Raw genomic sequence first — 21,321 nt, forward strand, 5'->3', positions numbered from 1 at the left:
GTGTGTGTGTGCGTGTGTGTGTGTGTGTGTGTGTGTGAGTGTGTGTGTGTGTGTGTGTGTGTGTGTGTGCGTGTGTGTGTGTGTGTGCGTGCGGAGGTGGTTGTGCTTCTTACTTCCTTCACAGGCCTCCTCCAAGATCTTCCCCTCCCATTTTCATGAATTTTCCCATCACACTTGCCATGTCCATCACAGATCCCAACCTGTGTCTGAATACCATGAATTAATAAAGCTTAAGAAATCTCAGTATTTAAATATCCATGACTATAAGTAGCTCAGTATACCACTGTTGTCTGCATCCTGAAGACATTGTTGTCAGATTGGTCTTGCAGAACTGGGTGAGAGAATGAATATGATGTAAAATCCTGCTTGACCTCATTCTTCCCAGTCCTCATACCACAGGTACTTCTGTCCGTGCCATTATTAGTTGGAGTAACACCTCCATAGTACCTGTAGAATCAAAGACTTATCTTCAAACTGAGCCCACCCATCCTTCATGTTGTGTTGCAGTACCTCAGTGCTACTTGGAATAGATTCAGATCAGATCAAACAACTCAAAACTGGGCATTTTGCACCATCAGTATTTCCTTTTTTATTATACATTCACAGAATGAGGGCATCACTGGCTAGACCAGCATTTATTGCCAATCACTAATTACCCAGAGGGCAGTTAAGAGTCAACCATGTTGCTGTGAGTCTGGAGTCACATGTCGGCCAGACCAGGCAGGGATGGCAGTTTCCTTCCCGAAAGGACATTAGTGAAGTAGATGGATCTTTCCTGACAATCGACAGTGGATTCATGGTCATCATTAGACTCTATTTTCAGATTTTTATCGATTTCACATTCTACCATCTACCTGTGAGGTATCAAACACGGGTCCCCGGAACATTATCTGAGTCTCTGGATTAACAGTCCAGTAATAATACCACTGGGCCATTGCCTCCCCATTCTATTCCATCACGTTATGGCCAGTATATTCCTCAATCTGCCACTGCTGTCAATTCAGGTGCTCAGTCTTCAATAGGGATTGTGGAAGATCATGCCATGAGCAATGTTGAATATACTTGAACTTGTGTTATTCTGCAAAATAGGCATGCTGAATTGTTCAGAGCATATACACAAGTAAAAGCAGCTTGCCATAGACAGAGCAAAACGATCGCAGTCAAAAGCTCTGTCATATTCAGTTGTGAATTGCCGTGGTACAACAATTTGTATTTACATAGTGCCTTTAATGCAATAAAATGTGCAAAAGTGCTACAGAGGAGCTTTCTAGCATTTAAAATATGACACCAAAGCAGAAAAGGAGATATTAATTCAGATGAACAGAAGTTTGATCAAAGTGTTAAGATCTGAAAGGCATTTAAAAGAGAAAGAATGTCAGAAAAGTTTACAAAGGGATTTGCAGTACTTTAGCAACTTAAGGCATGGCCACCAGTGGTGGAGTAATTGATATCTGGGATTCTCAAGAATCCAGAATTAGAGGAGGATAGATATTTTAAAGAGTTATGGGGTTCAGGAGAATACAAACATAGGATGACAGGATATATACAAGCAACGTCATGGAGAGCTTGAAAACAATGATGTGAATTTTAGAGTTGAGGCATGTTTTAATCATGAGCCAGTATGTGAGCACAGGAGTGAATGGAAATGAGTTAGGTATGTGAAGCAGAGCTTTGAATCACATCACCTTTACAGAGGATGCGGTGTGGAAAACCACCCAGGAATATATTGGAATTATCAAGTCTGGCAGTAACAGATGCACAGTTGAGAGTTTCAGCAGTAAATGAGCTAAAGTAGGTACAGAGTCAGGCAATATTACAAAGGTGGAAATAAGCAGTGTTAATGACGATGCAGATATGTGATCATGAGTTCATCACTGAGTAAGACATGAAAGTCTGGGTCAATCTCTGAGTGCCAACAAGAAGTTTGAAATTAGTGACTTCAGAATGCTGTTTGTGACTTTGGTCCTTCCACTATTTAGTGGAGGAACATTACTAATTCTGTAATGGACATCACACAAACAATTTGACAATTTAGCACAGTCAAACATCCGATCAGAAGAGGGTGTTTCAAAGCCATCCTCATCAGCTACGGTGTTAGAATCTACCTGGTGAAAGCAAAAGACAGGCCTTTATTTTTGTAATCACGTCAAGCCAGAAATGAATCAAGTGGATGATCCATTTTGTTCCCTTCCCAGGGGGATCACAGAAAATAAATCACTTGCTATACTGTGGCTTTGATAAAGGTTTTAGTTTACTATTTAGCTGGAATGGTATTTTAGTTGTCCAGAGGATGTAACTGACAGTGTTGGTGAAGATTAGCTCCAAATATTTGAGTTAGCTAAACTGTGACAAATCTTTGACTGCCAATTTTGCAAAGTTTGCTGCTCATTCCTTTAAAATGCCCTGATTGATAATGGTAATATTTCTTTTTAAGGTACACATTGATAGATATCTTGCGTGCCATATTGCTATCACTGGAAGCAATGATTGAAGACCCAGAACTTCAAGTGAATGGATTTATTTTGATCATAGACTGGAGCAACTTCACTTTCAAGCAAGCCTCTAAACTCACCCCAAGTATGCTTCGACTGGCTATTGAGGGACTGCAGGTACAAATATTTTCTGTTTGCATTGGAAATATTTAATCAGGAAACAGAGATTTTCAGTGCAATAGTTTTATTCATACAAGTGAATCAAGTCACTGCATTTTACTCAAATATAATATTGTCCAAGATTTTCTTTTCTTTTGCATGTGATAATTATATTTTGAGGGTAATTGACTTTATATAAATAATTGGATATTCCCCAGGAGGTACGTGTGGTCATCAATATGTGAAGAACATTGCTCTTAGAGAAAGAAACAGTTCAAGATGAAGTGACTTTATGGAATGAATATACTGCAATACTAATAAAGAGTAGTTGCTTTATCAAAGCTATGCACTCATTTTCTATGTTTTGTCTACCCTAACAATCTATCCATTGATTGCTATTATATCCCATTATGTTAGAGTAACTCTCTAAATATATTTGTGCACAGATAAATTTAAAATAAAATCACTTTGCAATGCAAAATGCAAGATGTAAGAGGGTGAATTAAAATGTATTGCTTAATTTTTACTTGGCATAGGTCACTCATTGAAGCTGGGTATTTCATTCCCTGAATTAATTTCCTTGAACATCTGAACATTATAAAAATAAAACAAAATTGCATTTTGAATGAAGTTATTAGGACCATAGACCATCATCCACAGCCAGCAGACACATATTTGAGTTTAATAGCCAGTTATATAACCACCAGTTTTTAAAATCAGAATTTACTTATGCACAATGAACAATTACTACTTTATTGAGAATAGCAAACATTTCCTCTTAGATTTTGAAAACAGAAATGCCCATTTTTACTTTAATTATTAAGGGCTCAAAAATCGAAATGTGTGATTGTTAACAATGCGATTTTTTAGGAATGGATTGTTAATGAACAAAACGGTCATTATGATACAGCTGCACCTTCCATTTCTCAGTCAACTAATGAGCCATTTAAATGATATAAACATTGAAAAGTTCATAATTACAGTTCAAGATTGCATAATAATGCAACCCCCATCCCATGAAAGATTAAAAAAATGAGAATCATTCGATAAAAATTATACAAAAATCAATTTCCTAATCAAGTCTTGGTTGTGCTGGTAAATTCTATAATGGGCTGTTGCAAAAAGGTTTTTCTGTGGGAGGAAGCAATGCCAATGTGCCATAGTTATGATGTGATTTTTAGGAGCTGCTGATAACTCCAAAGTGGAAAGAGTGCAAAGCTGGATGGGTTGGAGGACTAGACAAGAAACACCTGGTCCTCCTGGCTCCTAAATAATGCTGCAATTATAGTTACTTCTTGCAATTTCTGGGATTATAGAGACCTGGGAAATCCAGCACTCATTGTGCTAAAAATAAAACTTAAAATGGTGATGAGCAGTCTCTTTAAAATATTTTAGCGAGTAACTTACAGTGTGAGTGGTTAGTTACCTGATTTATCTGTTTATGGAGCAACAGTAGCTTAGTGCTAATGCAACTGGGCTGGTAATCTAGAGCTCATGTTAATCCTCTGAGACATGGGTTCAAATCCTCCCATGGCAGCTGGTGGAATTTAAATTCAGTGAATAAATCTGGAATATTAAAGGTATAAACACCCGTCTTGCCTTTAGGGAGTCCTTTATCCTTCCCTGGTCTGGTCCACATGTGCCTCCAGATCCAGAGCAGTGGTGTCTCTTAACTGCCCTCTGACATGGCCAAGCATGTCATTCAGTTAAAGGGCAATTAGATGTGGGCAACAAATGTTGGCCTTGCCAGTGACACCCATGTCCCATGAAAGAATAAAGAAATAAAAGGCTAGATTTTGAGCAGATTGAAGACAAATTCAGGTTGCTTATCATTCAAGGGAATGGACAGAGTCATAGTCATAGAGTCATACAGCATGGAAATAGACCCTTCAGTCCAACAGTCCATGTGAAACATAATCCCAAACTAAACTAGTCCCACCTGGCTGCTCCTGGCCCATATCCCTCCAAAACTTTCCTATTCATGTACTTATCCAAATTTACTTTTTTGTTACTGTACCCACATCCACCACTTCCTCAGGAAGTTCATTCCACATGCCAACCACCCTCTGTGTAAAAAAATTGCCCCTCATGTCTTTTTTAAACCTCTCTCCTCTGACTTTAAAAATGTCCTCCCTAGTCTTGAAACCCCTCCCTCCTAGAGAAAGGATAGCTACAATTAACCCGATCTATACCCCTCATGATCTTATAAACTTCTATAATGTTACCACTCAACCTCCTATGATCCAGTGAAAAAAATGTCCCAGCCTATCCAGCCTTTCTTTATAACTCAAACCTTCCATACCTGGCAACATCCTGGTAAATCTCTTCTGAACCCTCTTGAGCTTAATAATGTCCTTTCCATAACTAGGTGACCAGAACTGGACACAGTATTCCAGAAGTGCCTCACCAACATCCAGTACAACCTCAACATGACTTCCCAACTCCATTACTTAAAGGTCTGAGCAATGAATGTTGCTGAATGGTGCAGTGCTACATCAGTCTTATATTTGCACCATGTGCCAGCTGTGTACATGGCAAACATGCTGCATATTTTCTTACTTTAACACCAAGATTGAAATTTTTGACTTTACGGGGTATTGAATCAGCTGCTTGTTAGACACCACTTGGGGTTTTCTTTCTGCAAGCTGTGTGTAATGGGCAGCTAATCCACTAGCCATCAATTTTACTTACACTGCAAACCGGTTTTATATAGCCATTTGCTTCCAGAAACATTGTAAAGAAACAATGAGAAACTAGATAATTTGCGCCAACTGCTTTCTGCAGTCTGTAATAGGATATTGGCCACACCAGTACCCCCTGTTGTGGAAGTCTCAGCTGTGTGGTGTGGTGAATTGAGTGGCTTAAGATTCGTCATAACCACCTCAGTTCATTTCGAGATTGTTTAGGAGGATTTATAATGGAGAGCTTGTCAGACTTAATTAACTTCCAGTAGTCCTCATGTACATTGGCCAGTAGACGCAGAGGGCGATATCTTACAGCAATTGCATATGTGGTGATTTATTGTCAATGCCTTTTTTGTCATATCATTGAAACCTTAATCATGGGACAGAGGTAGTAGCTTTGAAACCAACAATCCAATAGTAATGGCAGTTAAGGAGACATCTAGTAAATATTCTAGGTCCATAAGGATTTGTAATTGATACAGATAGTTGTATATTCATTGACCAGTGGCAGCCATCTGTCTCATAAGACAATGTTGTGGTTGTGTTGTGGTGGTCAATAATATTATTAAAGGTATTAATAATAAACAGTAATAACAAGGCCTGTTTACAAGCATTAAAAATATAAAACTGAGCTCACTATGGATTGTTGCTCCATCATGCCCAAATGGCTGATGTATATATCTGGGCCATTCACCTCATGCATTCTGAGTTGCTCATAAATGGTCACTCGATGCCATTCACTTACATTTTTGATACTACCCACTTCAGTGGGAATGCATCAAATTTTAACCATTAATAGGATCAAGAACTAAAATTTGGACTTGGCGTTCAAAATTTTGTTTCAATAGTGTAATTCTATCCAAGTTTTTTCCCATTAATTAACTTTTAGCATCAATTATATACACTTAGATACACTTCTCATGTATCAGGCATCCCAAGACAAATAATGAAAAAAAAAGTTTATGAGGTCCCCAGAGAGATCAGTTTTGAGGAAACCTTTAAGGAGGGAGAGATAGGTAAACTTTATAAGTATAATCTTTCATCTCTCTCAGCTTTTGTTAACTAAGGTATGGATTGGTATATTCCTCAAATAATTAGTGTGAAAAATAGTTTATTAGGGAAAGTTCTCCTATCTTTGAACAATGTAGCCTGGGTGGGGAGTGGAAATCTGGGAGAATTACATGAGTGTCAATTGGAGCCTTTCTTGACATCAAGAGCAACAAGTTGTATTTTACAACTAAATTCTGAACATTGAGATGGATTCTCACTAGTGAGTGGAGGGGAGCCTATTAACCAGGATTAGTTCTTATTATCACCTTCATTATTATTTAATCTGACCTCATTGATGCGCATTCTCCTTGCTGGATAGAATGCTGAGATGCTGAAAATTTTTGACCTGAAAGTCAGAATGGGTACCCAAAGACTCCAACTTGCCACTTGCTCCTCCGGATCTCCATCTTGGATATCCAGCAACAATATTTCAAGGCATGTTCCATGGGTGGCAGCCACATGCACAGAGACATTTGCACTCAAAGCAGTAAGGAGAAAATTCTCAGGTAAGTAGCAAAAGGTTCGAAATTACAATCTGCACAGTTAGTGATCAAACACTTAACTTCTTCAATGATGTTGCCTATTTTGACCTTCACTAAAATAAGGCATGGAATAATGAAATGGACTGCATCTACTTAATATCACCAATAGAAACAAATCCATTAAAGAAAATTGCTCAAAAAAAAATCATGACTTTCAACCAAAACACTTCTCATCCTAACTATCATTTTTTAATTATCAGATTATTTGCTTATGTCTGAATGAGGCAGATTTGCATGTTCATGCATCTGAAACTACTTGATTACCTGTTTGCAACACATAGATGACCATTGGGGAGAATCTGTTATGAACGTGAGGGTCCAATTTTTCTTTATACGCTGCAACAAATTCTTTCTGGTGTAGGAACATTAACATTTGTTTCACTGTCCATTTATGACACTTGTTATATTCAATTTCTTTCAGCTGATGTGTTCAACCATCTCAGAGACTTAAGTACAATGTTATAATCAGTCTGGTGGTAGTGTTTAGTGTTCCTGTATTGCTCACCTTCTTATTTTAACTTTTTACAATCATTGTTTTTCTTAAGATGGTCAATAACTGTAGCTTATGTAGTTATTTCAACCCAACGTGATCTAATGTGGTTACAATATTCACCATACAGGTCTAAATAGACTGGTTGATCTCAGGTATAGAGGAACTGTCTTTGGAGGAGAGGTTGAGTAGGTTGGACCTGCACTGTTTGGTGTTTAGAAGAATGAGTGGTGATCTTATTAAAACATTCAAGATTCTAAGGGGACTTGACAAGGTAGATGTGGAAATGTTGTTTCCCCTTGTGGGAGAGTCTAGGACCAAGAGGCCACAATCTCAGAATAAGGGGTCACATATTTAAGACAGAAATTAGGAAGAATTTTTTCCTCCCTGATGGTAGTGAATTTATGGAATTCTTTACTCCTGGGGGCTGTTGAGGCTAGTAAGTCAAGGCTGAGATAAAAAGATTTTTAATCAGTAAGGGAATCAAGGGTAAAAGCAGGAAAGTGCAGCTGAGGATTATCAGATCAGTCATGATCTCATTGAATGGCAGGGTAGACAGACTAAATAATGTACTTCTGTTCCTCCGCCTTATGATCTTATGGAGACAGCTGAAAATGTTTGGACCTAGTGCCCTACCCTGAGAAATTGCTGCAGAGATGCCCAGGAGCTGAGATGATTGATTTTCAACAACTTAAATCATTTTCCTATATTTCAGGAATGACTCTAAACAGCAGGCAGTTTGCCCACAATTTCCACTGAATGCAGTTTCACTATGGGTCTTTCTTGCCACAGTCAACTAAAAGCAGCCTTGATGTCAAGGGCAGTCACTTTCACCTCACCTCTGGGACTCAGCTGTTCAGGTTGGAATGAGGTCAAGAACTGAGCGGCCCTGGCAGAACCCAAACTGGGCATCAGGGAGCAGGCTTTTTCTGAGCAATTGCTACTTGATAGCGCTGTTGATGACACCTTCCATCACTTTACTGATGATTGAGAGGAGAATGATATGGAGATAATGGATTGTTTAGATTTTTCCTGCTTTTTGTGTACAGGACATGCCTAGGCTATTTTTCACATTGTTGTGTAGATGGCAATGTTGGAACAGCTTGGCTAGGAGTGTGGTAAGTTCTCCAGGCTTCAGTAATATTGCTACAATGTTGTCAAGGCCTAAAACCTTTGCAGTATCCAGGGTTTCAAGTGCCTTCTGGAAATCAGGTGGAAGACTGGCATCTGTGATACTAGAGACCTCTAAAGGAGTCTGAGATGGATCATCTACTTGGCACATTTGGCAGCAGATTGTTGTAAATACTTCAGTCTTATCTTTTGCACCGATGTGCTGGGCTTCCCCATCATCGAGGATGGGGATATTTATGGAGCCTCCTCCTCCAGTGAGTTGTTTAATTGTCCGCCACCATTCACAATCAGATGCGGCAGGACTGCAGAGCTTAGATCTGATCCGTTGGTTAAGGAATTGCTTAATTCTGTCCATAACTTACTGTTTATGCTGTTTGCATGCAAGTAGTCTTGTGTTGTAGCTTCACCACGTTGACTCCTAATCTTTTGTATGCCTGGTGCTGCTTCTGAATGCACTGCTGTACTCCCCATTGAACTAGGGTTGTTCCCTTACCCTGATGGCAGTGACAGAGTGGGGGATATGCCAGGCCATGAGGTTACAGATTGTGTTGGAGTACAGTTCTGTTGCTGCTGATTCCCCACACAAATACAGTATTGAGTTGCTAGATCCGATAAAAGTCTATCCCATTTAGCACGGTGATAGTGCCTCACAAGTCAATTGAATGTGAAGATTGGACTGTGTCCCCACAAGGACTGTGTAGTGATCACTGTTAGTGATTGTTACGAACAGATACAACTGTAGAAAGCAGATTCGTGAGGATGAAATCAACTATGCGTTTCCCTCTTGTTTGGTTCTCTTACCACCTTCCACAGACCCAGTCTAGCAGCTAATGCCCTTTAGAACCCATCCGTCTTGGTCAGTAGTGCCCCCACTGATCTAGCATTGGTGGTGGACATTGAATTTACTCACCCAGAGTACATTCTCTGCTCTGTCCAAGTGGTATTCAAGATGCAGGAGTGTTAATGTTTCAACCAGGGTGTAGGGGGGTTGAATTGGTTATATATTTTCATCAGCAGGAGGTTGCTCCCCCATGTTTGACCTGATGACATGAGACTGCATAGGGCCTAGTGTCAATATCAGGTAATTGTGTCCTGACTATTTACCACTGTGCTGCCCCCCTCTGCTGGGTCTGTCCTGCTGGTGGAACAGGATGTGTCCAGCGATGTTGATGGTGGTGTGTGGGACATTGTTTGTATGATATGAGCTTGGCAAACTCCTACATCTTTTAGTGTCACTGGTTGATCAAATGCAAAAAAATGATTTTGGTAATTGGCAGCAGTTTGTTGCATATCTTACGACATTCGATCAAAACTGTATCCATATTGTTTTATTGCTGAAAGGTAAATGGTAAGCCCATTTGATGTGAGGGGCATTAAACTGAGACTCCTCAAAATTGTTAATGCGTGATATTGATGTGTAAAGCAAACATTGAGCTGACATGAATTTGATCATGATCACATGGAGGGGAATGTGATGACTACTTTAATTTCAAAACAAAAGTGTTTGCAAGATGCCAAAATATTATGGAAGGTAATGTGAATTTATCTTCTCAATATAATTCAGTAGTAAACTGTTAATACAGTTTCTCATGCCAGTTTCCTGACATCATATATCCTTGAGCTATTATTATTGGTCGGGTTCTGTTTGCTTAAATGTAATGTTATTGGCTGTACTGCATATAATTTTGAAAGGTTCTGTTAGTATCTCATTGATTTAGTGCCCTCTCATAAGGTCACACCTTTTGATTAGTTCCAGGAGGCAATGGTGACTGAATTAGGTACAGCTGCATTTTATGATAAAAGGCTGTGTGCTGCAAAATTTAGAGTGTTGTTATTTCTCACATGGTGCACTGTATTAGTGGGCAGCATAAGGGAGCAGAAAGGTGGAAAAAAAGGAAGACAATAAGCACTGATCCACTAAATTGCCAAAAATAAACACCATTAGAAGAAGTGCAGAAAAAGTGAAACAAGTACCAAGAAAAACAGGGATGGTAGAAGTAGACACTTGGTAGGGGTAAAAATTGGTTTATTTTCATTTGAACATCAGAGGCTGAGGGATCTCCTGATGGAAGTTTACAAAATTATGAGGGGCATGGATAGAACAGATAGTTGGAGTCATTTTCTAAGGGTAGAAATATCAATTACTAGGGGATGTAGGTTTAAGGTAAAAGGGGAAGAGCTTAAAGGAGATGTGAGAGGCAGGTTTTTGACCCAATGGGTGGTAAGTGCACTGCCAGAGGTGGTGGTAGAAGCAGATACAATAGCAAAATGTAAGAGGCAGCTTGACAGATCAATGAATAGGTGGGGAATAGAGGGATACAGACCCCTTAGAGGCAAAAGATTTTTAACTTAGAGAGAAGCTAAGGCTTGGTGGGCCGAAGGGCCTATTCTTGTGCTATACTGTTTTTTCTTCTTTGCTCTTTATAAAGAAACTAAAGAAAACCACCTAAGATATAAAGAACAGAACAGATGAAAAATTAAGCAATGTACTCTGACCTCCAGTACCTCCTCCTTGGCACACTAATCTGTAAAGTCTATCTGATAACAAAACAACAGGGAACGAAAAAAGACTTGGAGAGCAATAAACCCTGTGCAGACCGTCTTGTTCAGGAGGTTAGGGGCTTTTCTTCATACTGGACAGCAAGGGCGAGACCTGCAATGCCTCTAGTTGGGAAGGCCTGTGGTGAAGACACTGACAGACCCACTCCTGAAATCAAGACTTGAGGGTGGAAGTCCCACCTAATATGAGTGGCCAGACAGAGGCCAGTAGCTACAATGATAAGCAGCATCACTTGGTATATTATGGAAAGACGGGATCATGAAGGATCCAGGTTACAGATAAATAATGTAAGGTTTGTAAGTGAGGTCACCTGGACAGGGGGCAAGGTGATCAGAAGCAAGGGGTAGAGTACATGGGTCTGGATTGGGACTCATCCCCCACTTTCTAATTGTCTGGCCCCTTGACCTGACAACAATTGTCTTTAATTGAAGAACCCTCCCCAAAGAGGTATCAGGCAACTGACACAAGTTTAAAGGCCATGCACACCATATGGTAACACTTACAATAGGGTTAGTCCCAGCAGTGGTAACATGTGTCTTTTAAATGGTCCTTCATTGACAACTAAGAGCTTTAATTGGCTGCAGGGTGGGTAATTCATCCAGAGGCCCTCCCGCCCAGAACTTAAGTCTGGTGGGGTGTATCGTCACCTTCCAATGAAGTGTTTTTCCTACCATCTACATATTCCATGCTTCTCCTATTTCCAGCATCTGCAGTCGTCCAAACAGTCCATTTGTTAGCTTAGATGTTAAACAACTGTATGATCTATATCACCTTACGTTCATTCAGATCTTCTCAGATGGAAAAGAACATTGCCAGAATATCAATGCAGTTAAAATAATCCAGCAAAGGAGGGCAAGGAAAGAGAATAAACAAAAATAAAGATACAACCAAAAGAATGAGGGAGATCAGTAAATTAAATATTTATAGGTGAAGAGTTCAACAAAATAAAGGAAAACAGAAGAAAATTAATCATACAATCTCATGAAATATTTTCAAAACACTATATTGCAATTTCTAATCCCATTGCTCCATTTTGTGTGTATTTAATCTTCACAGTCTCCAGTATATCACACAATGTTCATTACTTAAGCCGAAACAGAAAATTCCACGCTATTCCTGATGGCTATACTTGACCTGGCTTTTAGTTTTTAGTGCATTGCTTATGGGTTTCCATTAGCCTTAATCTTCTAACTTCCAGCAGGATTTTTCTACAGTCTTGAAGACTCAGGAGACCTTTATAAACTGCAGCTGGGACCTGGGTGTGGATGTTCAGTGTCCATTTCTGGCCAATAATAGAAGGGAAAAAGGGGTGGGGTACGAAGCACACAAGCATGAAACAGGAATCAATTGAACCATTGGGAAATATGTTGAGTTGATACAGGCATAATTTTTGATGCTCGAAATGTCTTAACCTGCAGTATGAGAGTTGTAAGTTTATGGTGAAGACATAAACATTTCTGAAGGCTTCATAAAAGACGATATCCCTTGTGCAAAGCTCTAAGTAGTAACGTTTTAAACCAAGAAGCTTTACTTCAGAGACAAGGTGGGTAGCAGGAGGAAGGAGAGGGAGAGAGGGGTAGAGCTGTGAAAAAGGAAAGGCGGATATATATGGCACTTCTGGTTTATTTCTAGCTTTGGGTGGACAAGTGGCAGTCAGGACACGCTGCCAGGCTGGGTAAAAGGTGCGTGTTGTGACGAAAGAAGTTGAGAAAAATGTACTCAGCATTTTCCCATGTATGGGCAACACAAAGTGGGCAGTAGCAGCAAAATGTAGCCAGCACCAAGGTACCCAGGCAGGAGTTAGAACATAGAACATAGAACATTACAGCGCAGTACAGGCCCTTTGGCCCTCGATGTTGCGCCGACCTGTGAAACCAATCTGAAGCCCATCTAACCTAACCTATTCCATTATCATCCATATGTTTATCCAATGACCATTTAAATGCCCTTAAAGTTGGCGACTCTACTACTTTTGCAGGCGGGGCATTCCACGCCCTTATTACTGTCTGAGATATCTGTCCTATATCTATCACCCCTCAATTTAAAGCTATGTCCCCTCGTGCTAGCCACCACCATCCAAGGAAAAAGGCTCCCACTGTCCACCCTATCTAATCCTCTGATCATCTTGTATGTCTCTATTAAGTCACCTCTTAACCTTCTTCTCTCTAACGAAAACAGCCTCAAGTCCCTCAGCCTTTCCTCATAAGACCTTCCCTCCATACCAGGCAACATCCTGGTAAATCTCCTCTGCACTCTTTCCAATGCTTCCACATCCTTCCTATAATGCGGCGACCAGAACTGTACGCAATACTCCAAGAGCGGCCGCACCAGAGTTTTGTACAGCTGCAACATGACCTCATGGCTCCAAAACTCAATCCATCTACCAATAAAACCTAACACACCGTACGCCTTCTTAACAACCCTATCAACCTGGGTGGCAACTTTCAGGGATCTATGCACATGGCCAACAAGATCTCTCTGCTCATCCACACTACCAAGAATCTTACCATTAGCCCAGTACTCTGTATTCCTGTTACTCCTTCCAAAGTGAATCACCTCACACTTTTCCGCATTAAACTCCATTTGCCACCTCTCAGCCCAGCTCTACAGCTTATCTATGTCACTCTGTAACCTGCAACATCCTTCCACACTATCCACAACTCCACCGACTTTGGTGTCATCCGCAAATTTACTAACCCATCCTTCTACACCCTCATCCAGGTCATTTATAAAAATGACAAACAGCAGTGGCCCCAAAACAGATCCTTGAGGTACACCACTAGTAACTGAACTCCAGGATGAACATTTCCCATCAACCACCACCCTCTGTCTTCTTACAGCTAGCCAATTTCTGATCCAAACCGCTAAATCACCGCCAATCCCATGCCTCCATATTTTCTGCAATAGCCTACCATGGGGAACCTTATCGAACGCTTTACTGAAATCCAAATACACCACATCAACCGCTTTACCCTCATCCACCTGTTTGGTCACCTTCTCAAAGAACTCAATAAGGTTTGTGAGGCACGACCTACCCTTCACAAAACCGTGTTGACTATCCCTAATCAACTTATTACTTTCTAGATGATTATAAATCCTATCTCTTATAATTCTTTCCAACACTTTACCCACAACCGAAGTAAGGCTCACTGGTCTATAATTACCAGGGTTGTCTCTACTCCCCTTCTTGAACAAGGGGACAACATTTGCTAGTCTCCAGTTTTCTGGCACTATTCCTGTAGACAATGACGACATAAAGATCAAAGCCAAAGGCTCTGCAATCTCCTCTCTAGCTTCCCAGAGAATCCTAGGATAAATCCCATCCGGCCCAGGGGACTTATCTATTTTCACACCTTCCAGAATTGCTAACACCTCCTCCTTATGAACCTCAATCCCGTCTACTCTAATAGCTTGTATCTCAGTATTCTCCTCAACAACATTGTCTTTTTCCTGTGTGAACTGATAGAGTCACTAAAATGGTGCAGTGAGAAGGTGACAGTAATATTATGCTAAGAGAAGGATGCAGCTTCTCCAAAGCCATTTTCTCACCATGACTGAGAGACAGTACAAGCAATGATTCTGAAAGGTCAGGACAATCGTCTGTGCAACGGTGGAGGAAGACCTTGCTTCATGATCAACTGATCCTTATACCCTGACCCTCTGGCTCCTTCCAGGGCTCTAGCTCTCTTTGTCATCTCTAAATCAGCTGCCCTTCAGTGCTTCCCCACCTCCATTGATACGTTCTTTGCTTGGTTGGTGGAATGCTTACCTATAGAGATGGCACCACAGATGAAGAGGCCAATGGGCTTCAACTCCAAAGCCAGGATCCCACAAATTCAGTACGTGACAGATTATGCCAACAGGGTATTTTAGCCAATGTGACAATTCTTAAGAAACATCCCACAAGATAAGAAATAGGGCATGGATATTGAACAGTCCAAAATTAATACGATTTTATTATTGCTTATTATTATACACAAGATCATAAGACATAGAAGCAGAAGTAGGCCATTCAGCCCATTGATTCTGCCATGCCAATCAAAGTGATCATTCCTGAACTGTTAATTCTCAACTCCAAAGTGCTGCCTTTTCCCAATAACCTTTGATTTCTTTATTGAATAAATCTGTATCTCAACTTTGAATATCCTTAACGATCCACCCTTGACAGCCCTCTTTGGTTAAGAATGCCATGGATTCACTACCCTTTGGGAGAAGAAATTCCTCCTTGTCTCTTATGAAGTCTTAAATGTGTGACCTCTTATTCTGAGATGACACCATCAGGACCTAGACTTTCCCATAGGGGGAAACAACTTTTCTGCATCTAAACCGTCAAGCCCTTGAAGAATCTTGTATATTTCAATAAGGTTGCCTGTCATTCTTCTAAATTCCAATGAATACAAGCCAAACCTACTCAACCTCTACTCGTAAGACTGTCCCTTCATACCTGGTATTAACCCAGTACACTTTATCTGGACTGTTTCCAATACCAGCATATCTTTCTTCAGATAAGGGACCCAGAACTGTTCACAGTATTCCAGACTAGTGCCTTGTATAATTTTAGCAAAGCCTCCCTATTTCTATACTCTATTCCCTTTGATATAAATGCTAACATTCAATTTATGCTCCCTATTACCCACTGAACTTGGATGGTAGCTTTTTGTGATTCATGCACGAAGGCTCCCAAATCATTCTGCTCTCTAACTTAGTCTGTCTCCACTTAATTAATATTCAGCTCTCTTTTCTTTCTGCCAAATGCATAACCTCACATTTTCCTACATTATATTCCATCTACCAAGTTTCTGCCCACTCACTTTTGCCCACCTGTCTATATCCCTCTGCAGACTCTGTCATTCTCAGCATTTCCCTTTTCATGTATTTTTGTGTCATCTGAAAAGTTGGATATTCAATTTCCTCATCCACGTCTTTATACTATATTACAAATAATCGCAGCCCCTGCATTGATCATTGTGCACCATTGCCTATGTGGTCCAACTCAGGTTAGAGTCATAGATTCATACAGCACAAAAGCAGACCCTTCAGTCCAATTTGTGCATGCCAACTATGTTTCCGAAACTGAACTAGTCCCATTTGCCTCTGATGGGCCCATATCCCTTTAAACCTTTCCTATCCGTGTACCTGTCCAAATGTCTTTTAAATGTTGTAATTGTACTCACCTCCAACGCAGCTCATTCCATAAACACACCACCCTCTGTATGAACAAGTTGCCCCTCAGATCCCTTTTAAACCTTTCCCCTCTCACCTTGAACCTATACCCTCTAGTTTTGGACTTCCCTACCTAGGGGAAAAGACCTTGGATATTCATCTTATTTATGCCCCTCATGATTTTATAAACTCTATAAGGTCACTCCTCAGCCTCCGACACGCCAGGGAAAAAATGTCCAGGCCTATCCAGCTTCTACTTATAACTCAATCCTTTCAGTCTTAGTAACATCCTTGTAAATCTATTTTCCAGCTTAATAACATCCTTCTTATAGCAGAATTGTGGTCACTGGTCCCAAAGTAGTCTCCCACTAACATGTCAGTCACTTTCCCTGCCTTATTTCCCAAGAGGAGGTTGAATTTTGTCCCTTCTCTAGTAGGATCATCTACATATCGATTGGTAAAGTTTTCTTGAACCCACTTAACAAATTCCTCCCCACCCAATCCCTTAACACTGTGACAGTCTCAGTCTATGTTTAGAAAGTTAAAATCCCCTACCAAGACAACCCTATTATTCTTATAGCTATCTGCAATCTCCCTCCATATTTACTTCTCGATTTCCCAGTGACAACTAGGGGGTTAAAAGTATAATCCCATCGAAGTTATCACACCCTTCTTATTTCTCAGTTCCACCCAAATATCTTCTCTAAGCACTGCTGTAATGTTTTCCTTTATCAAAAATGCCACTCTGTCTCCTCCCTTGCCTCCCCATCTATCCTTCCTTTAGCACCTGTACCCCAGAACATTGAGCTGCCAGTCCCGTCCCTCCTTCAGCCATGTTTTGCCTTCCTGAAAGTATCTCCTTATCCCAACTCTCTGTCAACTATTGATTAGCCAATTCTCTATTCAGGCTAAGATGCTACTTCAATACTATGGGCTCTTATTAAGTAACCAAAAGTGTAGTATCTCATTATTTTCATTTGTTCTACATCTACTGCTTTCCCTTTATTTATGCTGCTTGGTACCTCTTGAAAGATTTCTGGTTAATTTTTCAGGCATAATTTCCTCCTCTTGAAACCATGTTGACTCACTTGATCATATTATGTATTTTTAATGTTCCACTATTATATCCTTTATAATAGACTGTACCATTTTCCCAATAGCAAATGTTAAACTAACTGACATACTTTTTGTCTCCTTCCCTTTCTAAATTAAGGTGTTACACTGACGGTTTTCCAATCCGCTGGGACTTTTCCAGAATCTAAGGATTCCTTGGAGATACTGCCAGTGCATCCATTATCCCTGGAATGTCTTCCTCTGATATCCTATTGTGCATCCCATCAGGTCCAAGGGACTTAGCAGTCTTTAGCCCCATTAGTTTCCCTAGCACTTTTTTCTCTATTGATAGTTCACGTATTTGTTTCCTCTCCTTTTGTTCCTTGAAAATTTACTAAGTTTGGAATGCTACTAATGTTTTCTATTGTGAAGACGAATGGAAGGTATTTATTCAATACTTCCGCCATTTCCGGGTTGCACATCATTATTTCCCCAGCCTCATTCTGTGGGGGCCTATCTTCACTTTAGCTTCTCTCTTGCTTTTAACATAATTAAAGAATCTCTTGCCCTCCTTCTTGATATTGCAAGTTTACTCACAAAGTTTATTTTCTCTCTGTTTTATTATTTTACATTTCATTTCTCCACTAACTAGGTTTCTGAGCTAATATTAAACTATTGGTTATCTCAGGGCAGCATGCATCCGTTGGTGTCTCATGCCTCAATGATATTTATGTGATTTTAATACTCTTTGATCACATGTACAGTAATAGTTGTTTTGAGTGTACAACACAGCAGTGTACTAACGTGAGGACTTTGAAGTGAACACAAGATGTCTCCCTACATTCCTCATGATAGAGGTCACTTGAGTATGGCACATTAGGAGAGGCATTTCTACATGATTACATCTCAATACAAACTTTCCCCTCCGGATAAAAGAAAAGAAAAATAAGCCATACATTATGCACATTTTGAGTTACCCAAGTTACCATATACATAATAGCGGTCAAGGATCAGAAAATGTTTGTTATTTCAACCAGTTCCGCTTTCTTGTTTATTTATTCACATACATGGCACACACAGTCTTTAAAGTGTCTGTAACTTGTGATGGTACACACATGGATTGTTGGCTGTTTCTTCAACATTTGCTGGTTGGCATGATTTGCTCTTTGGCTCAGTTGCAAAATCTTCTCTGCTGATTCTGTTGATTTATGCTGTTACAGAAGCTCATATATTTCCTTTGATTGCATTTGCTACATCAGCAAGGCAATCTGTTTTGTGACTTCAGCATCAATATTCTTTTGTGTTCCTGCATTCAGACCCTCCATGTCTTGCAGCTGTTCATCTGTTTGTCAGTCGATGAGGCCTGTGAAACACTGTAAATCTCTCCTGGAGCATTTAGGGTCATTATTTTGAAGTTTCAACTTGCTGCTGCTGAGATGAGTGTCTTTACCATCGTGTCTCAAATCCAGAATTCCCGATCTTCAGGTTTGTCATAGCACTGGGCACTCAGATTAATTTGGCTGAGCATCATTCCATCACAGAGCTTCAAATTCAACTTCCAGGTTTCATCTTTTAGATCACCGTCTGATGTAACTTTTTACAGGCCTGCAAAGCTTACAGTAATGCAGAAAGTATCAAGCGCCAATGTTTATCTGGCACCTTGTGTTCATTCAATGCTGCCATTCTGCTGTATATGTAGGAATGGCTATAAACCATGTTTCTTCTCTAGATTTGATGTTGATGACCTCCTCTAAGGTATAGATTGGATCGTCAGAATCTTCATCCATTGTATCTCTAGCACCCACAGTTGATTTGTCCATATTGTTGTCTGGGATCTTCGTAGCGATTGATTCTAATGCTTTATGATCTTGTTTGCCTTCATGATAGAATCCCTACAGTGTGGAAACAGGCACTTCGGCCCAACAAGTCCACACCGACCCTCAGAGCATCCCACCCAGACCCATCCCCCTAATCTATACATCCCTGAACACTCTGGGCAATTTAGCATGGCCAATCCACCTAGCCTACACGTCTTTGGACTGTGGGATGAAACCGGTGCACCCAGAGGAAACCCGCACAGACACAGGGAGAATGTGCAAACTCCACACAGACAGCTCCCCTTCTTTCAGGCTAAATATTTACATGCAAAATGGTTTAGCTTCTTTAGTTAAAACATTATTTTTTCCACTTGTATGCCAGACCACATAGGGATGTCCTTTCCTAAAATACAGGCATTGCTGGCATTTACTACCATCCCAGGTTGCTCTTGAGAAGGTGGTGGTGAGATGCTTTCTTCAACCGCTGCATGCCATGTGCTGTAGGTAGACAATCCCAGGTTTTTGACCCAGTGACACTGAAGGAGCAGCGATGTATTTCGAAGTCAGGATGGTGAGTGGCTTAGAGACTAACTTGCAGGTAGTGTTATTTCCAAATTTGTTGGTTCAAACTTGCCCATTCTCTGGGTTGCCAAATCATTAGCCCAGAGCTCTGGATTTGTAATCCAGTGACAGCGCTTCCTATGCCATGATGAACACTCTGATGATAAGAATTGTATGATGCTTTTATTCAATAACACAATGAGGGTGTCACTGACCAGGCAGCATTTATTGCCCATCTCTAATCACCCAGAGGGCAGTTCAGAGTCAGCCACATCGCAGTGGGTCTGGAGTCATGTGTAGGCCAGACTAGGTAAGGATGGCAGTTTCCCTCCCTCAAGGACATTTGTGAACCATGGGTTTTTCCAACAATCGACAGTGGATTCATGGTCATCATTAGATTCTTAATTCCAGGTATTGTATTGAATTCAAATTCCAGCATCTGCCGTGGCAGGATTTGAACCCAGATCCCCGGAACGTTATCTGGGTCTCTGGATTAACAGTCCAGCAATAATACCACTAGGCCATTGCCTCCCCGTGCTGTTGAGTGACATCAACCAACAGCAAGACAATTTAGTCGTCAAACAAGTGCAACAAAGGACAATGTGTGTCTCTCCTGACAGGTATGCAATCACCAAACCAAGATGAGTTATCAGACCTCCAAAGGGTTAAATTAAACTTTGAAATATTTTTGTAAACTTTGTTGCATACTTATTGAATTGACAACATATGCTTACGTACAATCATGTATACATGTTTGGGATATGTTTTATGTTTAGAAGAAAGGTGATATTGTGTTACATCTCATGATCATTAGGTCAGTATATCTTTTAAGAAATACAATATGCTAGTATACCCTTAAGAGACGTGCTCATCACATCGTTGGATTGAAAGACAATCATGTACAAATGTCATGTGACCTTTACCATGAGGTATATTCGCTTAAGGTAGGTGTCTTATGTTCACTTCAATAAAGTTCTCATATTGAGCGCTGGCTGTGTTTTACACGTGAAACACGGTGTTAGAAGTGGTACTGAATTGAATATCGCAGAGCTGTAAGAAAACTCGGCCACTGACAGAGAGACATAGGATATGCAGAACTGTGAGCTGCAGCACAAAAAAAAGATCAATGGAGCAAACCATGGTTAAATTATTGCTTATTAGAAAATGTATGCTGCTTTCCCTGTTCCAATTCCTGTTCAGATTTCTGGGGATGTAAGGCAGAATTAGGAATTTTCTACGCACAATATCATGGAATCCCTACAATGTGGAAACAGGCCATTTGGCCCAACGGGTCCACACTGATCCTACAAAGAGCATCCCACCCAGTCTCATCCTCCTACCCTATCCCTGTAACCCTGGATTTCCCATGACTAACCAACCTAGCCTGCACATCCCTGAACACTGTGGGCAATTTAGCATGGCCGATCCACATAACATGTACATTTTTGGTTGTTGGGAGGAAACCAGAGCACCCAGCAGAAATAGGGGGAATGTGCAAACTCCACACAGACAGTCACCCAAGGATGGAATATGAACTTGGGTCCGTGGGGCTGTGAGGCACCAATGCTAACCACTGAGCCAACATATTATCGACTTCAACAACAACAAAAACAAAGTTGCTGGAAAAGCTCAGCAGGTCTGGCAGCATCTGTGGAGGAGAAAACAGAGTTAACGTTTCG

The 21,321-nt window shown here is 40.5% G+C and overlaps 1 protein-coding gene across 1 annotated transcript in view; it reads left to right on the plus strand.

The window, feature by feature from the left end:
* The window catches only part of clvs2 (clavesin 2), a 121,189-nt gene that overhangs the window by 20,314 nt on the left and 79,554 nt on the right, over window positions 1-21,321 (plus strand). The window contains exon 2 of the mRNA XM_048597301.1: window positions 2,435-2,609. Within this exon, the coding sequence (XP_048453258.1) occupies window positions 2,435-2,609 (175 nt within the window). The remainder of the gene's footprint in view (window positions 1-2,434; window positions 2,610-21,321) is intronic.

Source organism: Rhincodon typus, chromosome 5 (genome assembly GCF_021869965.1).
Source record: "Rhincodon typus isolate 14 chromosome 5, sRhiTyp1.1, whole genome shotgun sequence".
Lineage (NCBI taxonomy): Eukaryota > Metazoa > Chordata > Chondrichthyes > Orectolobiformes > Rhincodontidae > Rhincodon > Rhincodon typus.